The 12,044-nt window shown below is 33.8% G+C and overlaps 1 protein-coding gene across 3 annotated transcripts in view; it reads right to left on the bottom strand.

Moving 5' to 3' along the window:
• Positions 1-2,939: 2,939 nt before the first annotated feature.
• Positions 2,940-12,044, bottom strand: part of IFT74 (intraflagellar transport 74) — a 79,066-nt gene continuing 69,961 nt past the window's right edge. For 2 of the 3 annotated variants that reach the window (XM_068552886.1, XM_068552887.1), the window contains exons 17-20: positions 9,147-9,310; positions 8,108-8,233; positions 4,554-4,614; positions 2,940-3,198 (exon numbers count right to left, since the gene is read on the bottom strand). In XM_068552886.1, the coding sequence (XP_068408987.1) occupies positions 3,080-3,198; positions 4,554-4,614; positions 8,108-8,233; positions 9,147-9,310 (470 nt within the window). In that variant the 3' untranslated portion in view covers positions 2,940-3,079. The remainder of the gene's footprint in view (positions 3,199-4,553; positions 4,615-8,107; positions 8,234-9,146; positions 9,311-12,044) is intronic. The other variant, XM_068552888.1, reaches the window with a different exon arrangement.

The raw sequence follows: 12,044 nt of genomic DNA, 5'->3' as shown, positions 1-12,044 counted from the left end.
AGTGCAACGTCAACCTGGATAATGCAGGTGGTGGTGAGAGTGCAGGAAAACAAGCACTCTTGCACACTGCTAAGCACGCCACCTTTCTGAGAGCCTTTTGTGTCAAAAGCCTTGGACCCTGCATACTCTGACTCAATCCTATGAGTTAAGCACTACTACTTCATTATATAGATGAAGAAACTGAAATTCAGAGACTAAGTAACTTCCCAAGGTCACATGACAAGTTAGTAGTGGAGCTGTGATTCAAACTCAGTTATCTTAGTCAAAGCTTACACTTAACCCCACCCCTCAAACTTCATTCAATAACATGGCGTTTGTTTTCAGAAAGTACTCCTATAATAAAATAGTACGCAGCAATTTAACATGTTGTTGTACATGAATATATAATGACACGAACAAATGCTTGCAAAACTATAAATAGCAGAAGTAAGTTTAAGAACAGTATGATATTAATTTTATTAAAAATACGTAAGTATATAATGAAAAATAGATATGAGTGACAAGACATAGAGATGCACATCTAGAGACTAGTGTGATCAGAGGTAATTTATTTTCTTCATTTTGTTTATCTGTCTTTCCTAACTTTTCTACCTTTGTATTAAAACCGGTCTTTTTAAAGATGTTTAATCTCAGTTCTCAAACTATGAATCTGCAATTTAAAGACACAACCTGCTTTTATTTAAAAAGGTACTCTCTAGTAGTCCATCTTGATTTCTTCTTACTTCAAGTCTAAACATTCTAATTTATTAAGGTTGTTTATGCTGGAATCATATAGCTAAAGGAAAGAACAACAGAGAAATTGGGCAGGGGGACAGCAAGAACCCCTGGAGCTTCTATTATCTTCTATCTTCTTTCATCTCCAGTGTGAACAGCACTACTCCATGCTCTAATCCTCTCACCCTGCCTGAATTCTACACATTAACAAGAAACCAGAATATGGTCCAAATCAGGGACTCCCATTAGTGAAAAAGAGTATAAAGAACTCATGTTTATTTACTGATAAAGATAAGGACGGGAAAAACAAAGACTTGTTAACTTTCCCATGTTGATCTTCATTAGTAAGACTATTCAGCATGTTTGTTCAGTCTGCAGCTTCTTTCCACATGACTTACAAGGTGTTATTTTAACAGGAATGAAACTCACTGAGCAATGTGACTGACTGAGGAAGAGCCGGTTCATGCAGATAGTAGCCTCCAGGTCTATCCTAGCAGAGAGAATATTCTCGTCGGATTTGTTGAAAAGCTCTGAGAGGAAGGAAGAGACATTAGTCAAGAATTTCCCTCAGATAACACGTTTTAGTTTAAAGAAATCCTGCTCAATTATGTTCCCCAAATATCATATATGAGTAATTTAGAATGGAAGTTGAGAACCTTGCTTTTTTCAAGAAATTTTCAAATTTTTTTTCTGCCGAACTTCTCATTGTTATAATGCAAATGCATATATTTAATGAATAGGCAATTTTCCTCCTACTTCCTTTCTGGGTAAAGACTGGTTCAGTTCTAGTTCAATAACTACAGAGTTGTCTTAACTATCATATGTCCTTTCTACAAGTTAAAGTACTAACTGTATATATGACTTTATTCAAATATTTATTGCATGTCTAAGTATTATATGTACATCACAGATAATTTTGAGAACATATCAGAAAGTTCAACGAAGATTAAAAGATCCACAATCCCACTACTCAGAAAAAAAGACTCTAATATTAATAGTATATACTCTTCTTGAACTTACTGCACATTAGCACATTAAGGGTTCTGAGCAGTCAAGAAGAAAGAAAACAATTTACCTTTGTTTCAAATAATGTTTCCCAAATTCCTTTCACTATGAATCCTTTGGTGGTATAACACTTATTAAAAATCTGAGGAACTCAGGATCTGAAGGACACACTTTATAAATGCCACCTAAATGAATTTATCACTGTGCAAGATCTTCAGCCATACTAGTAACTCAGAATTAATCAAACTCAAAAATGTTCACCCCTCTACCTAAACTCACACAGAACTAAAGTTGAATAATTTAATGATATTTACTTCAAGAAAGCAACATGCGTGGGTATTTTAATCGTATATAAATTGTATCTCAATAAAGCCTTTTAAAAAAGAAACTAATATGCTTGTGTTTCATGAATACTGAGAAGAAGAATAACTTGATGAACATGAGATCAGAGCAAAGGAAGGATAGTTTTAAGGAATATTTTATGCTGGCCAAGGTGACTCATTCCTGCCCAAAAGAGAGGATACATCTTTAGTTACCATAATGTCTCCCAGATTCCTATAACACAATTCTACTTCTTCCACCTTTTCCTTTCAAATGTTCTGGCAATGCTTATAAATTAATCTACTTAAGTCCTCCTATAGTACTAAAGAGTGAATGCATACTCCACGGTGGAAATGAACAGCAGTAGCCATAGTCCAAAAGAGCCGACCATAAGTACAACATTTCTTTAAAATTTCATGTTTTTCCTAGCAAATATTTACATGTGAGAAAGTATTTTAAAAATGCAAAGATTAAAAGTCTTAATTCGAAATCTTTAGGAATAACTGATCTATAGAAAATGTTATATATTTACATGTGACTTTATATGTCTTAAAACACATCAAATATACCCTATTTGAGAAGTAAAGCTCAAAACTAAATATCTCCCTTCTATTCTTACTTTTTCTAGAAGCAAAAATTGGCAAGGTTGATAAGTGTTAAATCAGAATCATACTCCATACACCCCTCCTAGGCTTGACATATGAAAAGATGATCTCATGTGCTGCCATAAATGTATTATACCAACTAAATGAGTAACAATGGCCACTTTTAGTTCGTTTATCTCCTGGTTCTTTGAGACATTTTATGACCCACGCAAAACAAATACAAATATAAAAGGAGACGATACTTTTTTATAAGTAAACTATTTATTAAACTATTATAGTATTTAAAATTTCACACTTCAAAGAGGCCACAAAAATTGTAACATTCAAAAATTTTAGGTAAAACTCTTCAAGGGTAAGCTATTATTTTTCATCTGGCATGTATGAAGTTTAGCAGCAAGAGGATATTTCTATAGAGACTTGTAGTTGGTTCAGACTCAGTTTCTGCTCATGCTATGTAGAGCATCCATGATGGTTTTATTATACTCTGCAATCTGCTTGGTCACATTCTTCATAATTGGCCGGTAATCACTCTCTTGACTCTTGGTTGCTATGACTAATTACATGAGTTAAGGGGAAACATTATCAAAACAAATATTAATCTAATTTTGTGACTCAGAAAGGACCCGAACTGTACCAGTATTTTTCTTATTGAAAACTGAAGATGGCACAAAAAAACACAATTAGAATAGTTATTAAAAAAAACAGATTAAGCATCAACTGAAACCCAAAAGGCCAGGCAAAACTTGTTTCAAAAAAGTTCACCTATGGTATAAAATCTTTTTTAGAGTTAACATGTTATTCATCTCAATCTTAATCTGGTCGTAGAACAATTCAACGTTCAGAAGAACTATGTCCTTTAGAGTACCACACAGAATTTCAGGCAAGTCTCTAGACTTCACTCTGTTTCAAAATCACCTACTTTATGTTGCACAAAACCAGAATTCTGGACTTTATCATACTGTGAATGGGAATCTTCTGCGTTTAAAATAAGTTGCACAACCACTGGGAATAAAGCCCTTAAAGCATCTCATCTGGAGGTAAGCTGGGGTCCATGCTGCCCTGAGCTGATGTTCAGTAGTGTCCTAGAGGAGAACCTATGCAACCAGTGAGTCAGGATCTAGTTCTCTAAGCAGAGATGTCCGTAAATAGGTCAAAAAGGGACTAGGAAACAACCTTTGGGGAAATGTTTCTTACAACTCCACAATACTTGTCCTCAGCAGCTGCTTCCTTCTATGTCCATACAAAAAGACAAGCAAGAAGATTGAATATAAGAACCATCTTGATAGAAATAAGATGGGACATAGTACTATCTTGGTAGATGAAGCTGAATTGGCTGAAACACAGATGAGCTTGAAGGTCAAATTTCTCATGACACTACTTGGTTTATCTCTCCCTTTGCTGCCCAGATATCCAAGGTACAGCATTAAAAATAACAACAAATGACTATACATACATATATACGTATATACATATATATGGTTATATGTAATTCTCCCAACAACTCCATGAGAAGGAAGTATTAACTGTATCTGAGATGATAAAATTGAGGTTTAAACAATTAAGTAAACTGTCCAAAGTCCATAACCTATAAGTAGTAGAGTCAATATTTAAAATTAGACCTCCTGACTCTAAAACCTGTGCACTTAGTCACTATGCCACACTATGGCTCTGTACAGTCTCCTTTCTATTAGTTTGGTGTACACACACACACACACACACACACACACACACACACACTATCATAGAATGGAAACTAAGTCTTATTCATTTATTTCCCACAAAGTTTAGCCAGTGTTTTGTACATATTAGGTATTTGATGTTGAACTGAATTTCATTTCAGTCTTTAAAGAAATTCCTAAAAAAAAAAAATCACTCAGTCAAGCTCATTCGCAGTTTTTTAAAGGATACATTCTTTCATCACAAAATTATTTTGCTCATGGTGTTGCCACTTCCTCTCCAAATTTGTAAGCTAAAAACACAAAAGAAAAATGTTAACCAGTGCCCATATTCAAAACAATTATACACCCCTTTGAGACAATAAGAAAAAAAACACCCCCAATTTTAAATCTTTTCAACTCCCTGCATTTTATTGAGATAAAGCCATGATAGACAAAAAAGAAATTAAAAAAAAATTAAATAACAGTAAATACAATAATACAATGCTGAATTTGACAACAGGTTTACTCTGTTTACTTAAATTGGAAATTATTTATTATACCAATGAACATACCAACTGAAAGACACTTTATGATTTTTCCCTTTCCTAAAAGAACTTAAAAAAGAAGAATGGGACATGATAGGAATCTCTCCTTGAAACCTGAAGGTCTAATGCCACAAAAGTACTATATATTCTAATACTGCAAAGGTTCAGCTATATAGGAGAAACTTCCTTATTTCCAGGGCTAAATTTCCTGTCTAATTCCACAGGCTGTGATAAGAGCAGAGCTGCAGTGTGAAGATTATAAGAGGGCTGGTAAAAAGCTGGCACTGTTACAATAATTTCTGCATCAACAGGAAGCTAATGTGGATATTATATTGATGGTTGCTTCCTCCAAAGACAATTTTACTGTTATAGAATTAAATTGTTTTTCTGATTTAATTAACCTTGTAACTCTGGGTTATGGTTTTTCTTTTTTAAGATGCACATAGTTTTTTTCCTAAACAAAGGACAGTCTGAAAAATGAAACATTAAAATAATGTTGTGCCTGGACATTTCCAAGAAGTAATAATCATTTTAAAAAATCTGATAATTGAAACAGCATTATTAATATTTCTTTCTAATCTCATGTTAAAATTATTTTCAGGGCGTAAGTTCAGTCTTAATGTAGCATCCATCCCATTGTTTCCTCCAAAGAGATAAATCTAGATATTAGGATGAATCATAACTAATTAATTATATGAACTGTATGTGCTGTGACTTAATGCTACTAAATCAGATCTAGCTTCCCCTGATAGAGCCTTGAAGTTAAGATGGACTTAAGGAAGCAGTCAGCACTTTTTGACAATAAATCTCTAATAACCTTTTGCAAAGTCAAGTACCAAATTTTTCCTCTTTGTTTCATACAAAGGGGTGGCCTTATAATGCAGCAGACCCCTTAAGTGCTACATGAATAATGATATAAAAGCAACACTGTGTCAGATGGTCAAATTCCTTCTATATTATACATCTATTTCAGTTACTTGCCTTTAAAGCTCCAAGGATGTCATGAAGCACACATCTGTCTTTTATTTCCTGCAACTTATTTTAAAAGTCTGTTATGAGTTCTTTATATGTTTTGGATATTAACCCCTTATGAGACGTATGACTTGCAAATATTTACTCCCATCCTGCTTTTTCATTTTGTTGTTTCATTTGCTGTGTAGAAACTTTTTAGTTTGATGTGGACTCACTTATTTATTTTTGCCTCCGTTGCTTGTGCTTTTTGTGTTATAATAAAAAACTTGTTGCCAAGACTAATGTCAAGGAGCTTTTCCCCTATGTTTTCTAGGAGTTTTACAGTTTCTTCCAATATAAATGTGTTTAAATGATTTCAAATCAATAACCACTCAAAAAAAAAAGGTCTATTGTAAAAATTACAGATCTCAAAAGCCAGTTTTTGAGTAAATAACTGCAAAAGATAGAGAGACCAGGATGTGATTCAAACAGTTGGGATTCACAAAAAGCAACAAATAATACAGAGAAGCATTGTAAATTGTGGTTTATGTTACAAATTCCTGTACGTGGGGTTACGAATAAGATTAGCGCTTAATGTGGGAATAAATGAGGTAGCCACTGACTGGCTCTAAGAAATTGTGTTTGTCAAATGTTTTCCTCTTTAAATCATCCATTCAGTGGAAGAGGAGGGCCAAAAATCCACATGAAATATCAGTATTTTTTCCTATGAACCATAAAACAATGGCCTCATAAACTTTTTCTTATGTTTCTTCTCCAGTATCCATTCCCACTCTAAACAGACTAGGATAATTTTGCTATTCACAAGTTTATATCCAGGCCTGTATATTACAAAGTAGAGACAGAGTAACTGACGAATAAATTTGAAATATGTAAATTAGTGACTTCTAAGCTTTTAGTAGTTGTGGCAAACTTTGATGAGAGTCCACCCCTTTCAAGAAGAATATAAGGTTTATCTTTTTTTTAAATGGTACATCCACACAATGAAATAGCTGATGCCATAAAAATATCATCAAAAAAAGCGCTTGAAAACACTTAAGAAAACAAATGCTTAAAGAGCATATGCATAGAATGATTTCATTATTTGTAAAAACAATATAATTAAGGGTGTATAACTTGCAAAGGAAAAAAAATTTACAAGGATATTATACCAAAATGTTAATGATGGTTGTCTATCATCATCATATTAGTACACGAAGGAAGAAAAAATTTAATGCATTTAGCATTAATAAATCATAGCTGCAAATTGCTAACGTAGATAATTAGATGTGAGAATGACCAACCTTTATCAGACCATAATTACTGATTTTGTATATGACACGCATGCTTCATTTAATCCTCCAACAAATACTTATTGAACACCTATTACTTGCCAACCACTAGCACTGTGCTGGGGAGAAAGTGAGGGAAAGATACATCATTTCTGCCCTTAGAGAGAGCTCTCAATGTAGAAGACCTTGGACCTTGTTCAGGTAATTATCAACAGGATGAGTGATATGAAAAGGGGGCTTGTCTATGCATCCTGTGTAATAATCAGAGATGTAAATAAAGAAATTCAGGAACAGTACTGCTCTTTATAGCATTATTTGAATAGTTTGAAAATGAGAAATAACCTAAATGTCCAACAATTTGGAACTGACTCAGTAAATTATGCTATATCCATATAGTCAAATATTATATAGAATCATATTTTAAAAAAATCTGCTGACAAGGTAAAGTATTTATGATGTATAGTTAATAATGAAAAACAAGTTTCCAAAGAATAGGTACAATATGGTACCATTTCTATAAATATACAGAAATAAATGTTTATGTATGTATATGTATAAACTAAGTGTACACATAACATAGTAATATAGACTATAAATATCTGTCTTCATATCCACAGAATCATCTCCTGGGTGGTGGGATATTAGTCATTACGGCTCATTTTTGTTATCTGCAGCATTTATGTATTAAAGTTTCTGCATTAAAAACACTTTACTTTTGAAATTTTTAAAAGCCATTACCATAATGGCTGTGCCCAGAACAGTGCCTAGCATAGAGCTGGCCTTTGATATAGGTTTATAGAAGTCAGGAAAGCAGGAGTAAATTCATTCTGAGTGGAGACTATACAGAATCTAGTTATCTTCAAAGCCAGAAAATCTGGAAGGTAAATAAAGCAGGTGAAAAAAAAAAAAAAAAAAAAAAAAAGGAATGGATTACTTTGGGAGTGAAAATATAGATCAAGAGAACAGGCCAGATAGCCTAAAAATAGAAATGAATTTCAGTCTTTTCTTTTTCTTTTTACCTGAGAATGTGTCTCGTTTTCTTGCAATTGTGTTTTTAGTGTCTCATATTCTGTGTTTAGTCTCTGAATTATTTTTTTAAAGGCATTGCTGCGGGTTGATAATACTGTTCTCTCCTGATGCAATTTCTAGATAGATCCAAACAGAAGTAAATAACAGCCTTTAGCAGATACCTAGTAAACCAATATAAACAGCATTTGACTTAAACAATTTCAATAATATTCTGATAAAATTCTACCAAGGCTATAATTACTCTAAAACCTGTTTGTAAAAATATCCTTTTAATTAAAATAAACTAAATTATTATTAACTATATTAATAATAACTCATTAGGGCTGTCATATGTGTTTGTACTCCACCAGATTTACTTTATTTTTTAATTTTTTTGTAAATTTTTAAATTTAATTTATTTATTTTTGGCTGCATTGGGTCTTCGTTGCTGCGCGCGGACTTTCTCTAGTTGCAGAGAGCGGGGGCTGCTCTTCGTTGCGGTGCACGGGCTTCTCATTGCGGTGGCTTCTCTTGTTGCAGAGCACGGGCTCTAGGTGCGCGGGCTTCAGTAGTGGTGGCTTGCGGGCTCTAGAGCGCAGGCTCAGTAGTTGTGGTGCACGGGCTTAGGTGCTCCGCGGCATGTGGGATCTTCCCCGATCAGGGCTCAAACCTGTGTCCCCTGTATTGGCAGGTGGATTCTTAACCACTGCACCACCAGGGAAGCCCCAGATTTACTTTAAATTAATGTAAATGGCAATGAAAAGCCACTGAGAAGTCTTAAGTAGAGAAATATCGTAATCAAATTTGCATTTAACAAAGTTTATATTTGAAGTAGCCTATTGGTTGCTTTTCAATGTTTGTCTTTTGTTTTGAAACTTAAATCACTCTATATTCCTACTATATATGTAAACTTCTTTATTTCTTCTTAGATTATATATCAGTCAACTGAAAATAATAAATTTTATAAATTAAAAAAAATACATATATTATTAAAATTAATCAAGAAAAAACCAACTTGAATTACAATTTCATAGAACTGTTACCATTTACCTTTTTCTTTTCTTCACCTGATGATTTTAAAGCTGGCAAATCATTATATGTTTCCAGATCAGTTATCATTTGCTTAATTTTGCTTTTTAGAGACTGTTGTTCCTCAGTCATTTTACTTTCCAGTAGCTCCATTTTTTGTAGATCCAACTGTAGACGCTGACTATCTGAAACGCAGGAAGATTCAAGGCCATTAATTAGTCGAAATTTTATTCCTTACACAAAAGGAAATGCAATCATTAAAAATCACGTTTTACAAGAGTATCTGCACAAGAAACATGCGTTCACTGCAACTAGTGAGACAATACAAAGATAAATTTTTAAAAAATTACTCACCCCCCAGGTAACCAACATAACTTGTTGTATATTAATCACATTTGTCTCCATTCTCATACAAACATGTAAGAACACACATAGTTCTTTTTCTTACTTAATAATACATGAGATAAAGATTCATCATTTTTAATATGTGCATGACATATACACACAGTTATGTGGGGAAAAAATCAAGTTATGAAACGTTATGAGCAAAATTTTATAAGTACATATACAGTCAGTTCTCATTATTTGTGGTAGTTATATTCTGTAAAGTTATTGTAAACATTGAGTTAGCAAATACTGAACTCCTGTGGGAAATAACAGGATTAGGTTTCTGTGAGTCTCTGGTCACGATACTTTTATCAACTTTGATGATACTTTTATCATCAAACTAATACATAACCTTGTTTTATGTATGTTTCTCTTTAAATATCTTATTTAATATATTATTGATTTGTTAACATTGAACTCAAGGCCAACTTACGCCTCAATGAAGCTTACCTAACTGACATATTTTCTCTGTAAGGCACATCACAGCCTTGCGCTGAGGAACACTAGCCAACACTTCAGCACTATACTTGGGAGCCATTTTAAATAGCAAAAGCACTAGCAAAAACACACAGAAGTGTGGTAAAAAAAAAAAAGTGACATTAAATAATATACCATGAAAAGGATTCTTGTTTATAGTATGAGAACTAATGCAGGAAGGCATAGTGCTGCCTTAATCAACCTCCACTGGGAACTCGAGCATTCAAATTTTTCAAATTTGAATTCCAATTTTTCACCTCTGCGTGTGTTCACAAATGACCGTGAAAGTGCTGCAAATATGAATTTGGGGTTACAAATTAATTTCAGTGAGAGAGCAAGTTTACAAATACACAATCCATAAATAACGAAGATTGCCTGTGTGTGTATGTGTGTGTGTGTTTCTTTCTTTCAAAAGTATTGAGCATCTACTATGTGCCAGGTGCTGAGGATATAATGGAAATCAACAGAGACATCATTGTTTTCACTCGAGGAGCTATATTCTAGAGGTTAAATTAGGAAATTGAATAAGCATTTACAGTAAACTGGATAACTACTATGAAAAGAGTAATACAGGGTACCATAGAACATGTGGTATTGGTCAGAAGAATTCTCTGAAGACATGCCTTTTAACTAAGGCATTAAGGATTAGGAATCAACCATACAAAGGAAAAAGTGAGTGTTCCAGAGAAAATAATCAACATGTGCAAAAAAGTCTACAGGTAAGAAAGCATGGTACCTCTGCGCAAATAAGAGAAGTTCAGTATGACTAGAACCCAAAGTTCAAAGTGGATGGTGGTAGGAGAGAAAACTGAAAAATTGAAGGATTTCAGTTCATGAAGGGCTTAAGTCAAGATAGGGAGTTGGGACTTTATGCTAAGGGCTATGGCAAGTCATCAATGAGTTTCAAATCAGAGAGTAACATAATTAAATTTTAGAAAGTTCTCTCTAGTTGCCATGTGGACAATTAATTGAAATAGCATAACTATGTGCAGGAAGACCAGTTAAGTGTTGATTCAGTGATCTAGGCAAGAAATCTTAGACTGGTGGGGATTTTTTTTCATTAAACAATATTTAGGGACTTCCCTGGCGGTCCAGTGGTTAAGACTTCACCTTCCAGTGCAGGGGGTGCAGGTTCGATCCCTGGTAATGGAGCTAAGATCCCACATGTATCATGGCCAAAAAAACCAAAACATAAAACAGAAGCAATATTGAAACAAATTCAATAAAGACTTTAAAAATGGTCCACATCAAAAAAAATCTTTTAAAAAACCCAATATTTATTAAATAAATGCTTTCTATGTGCCAGGCAAATAGAAGGGCATGGGGAATATAGCAACGAACAAAGAACTTATACTCCAGTGGAAGAAGACTATATATATAAAATATACAGTTATGTCAGATAAAAATAAATGAAGAAACAGTGCAGGAGAGATCTGAAGGGACTCAAGAAATATTAGGGATTTGGGATTAACAAAACAGGCAATTGACCGGATACAGTAGTTGAGTGAGAGAAAATGTGGAATCCTGTTTCCAACTTGAATAAATGAGTGTATGGGAGGGTAGGCAGAGGGACATACAAATTTTATCTGTTGGAGGGATTTACGATACACTGAAGTCGATTTAGGATTTATTGAGTTTGAGATACCTCAGAAACATCCAAACAGAGATAAGTAAAGATGTCCATATCTAGAAATATGGGTCTAAAACCCAGAGGGAAAAATGTGAGCTCTGAAGATACAGATTCTGAAACCACCAGCATAGAGATGGCACCTGAAGCCATGGGAGTGGTTCAGATCATCAACAGAAAGGGATTCATGACTGCACCTATAAGAATACCAAATTTTTAAAATAAATTAACATGAAGGATCCATATAGAATAAGAAATGACCAAAGAAATAAGAGAAAAATCAGAAGTCATGGGGAAAAGATACTTCAAGAATAAAGAAGTGGTCTGGAGTACAGAATATTACTTAGAGATTTAAAAAAAAAGATGGCAAAATATGTGTTGAATTTACTGACCAGGAGAACCTGGATGTATCTGCTGAGAACAGATTT

Source organism: Eschrichtius robustus, chromosome 10 (assembly GCF_028021215.1).
Source record: "Eschrichtius robustus isolate mEscRob2 chromosome 10, mEscRob2.pri, whole genome shotgun sequence".
NCBI lineage: Eukaryota > Metazoa > Chordata > Mammalia > Artiodactyla > Eschrichtiidae > Eschrichtius > Eschrichtius robustus.
Note: the sequence above shows the minus strand (reverse complement) of the source record. Positions and strands in the feature narration are given on the sequence as shown.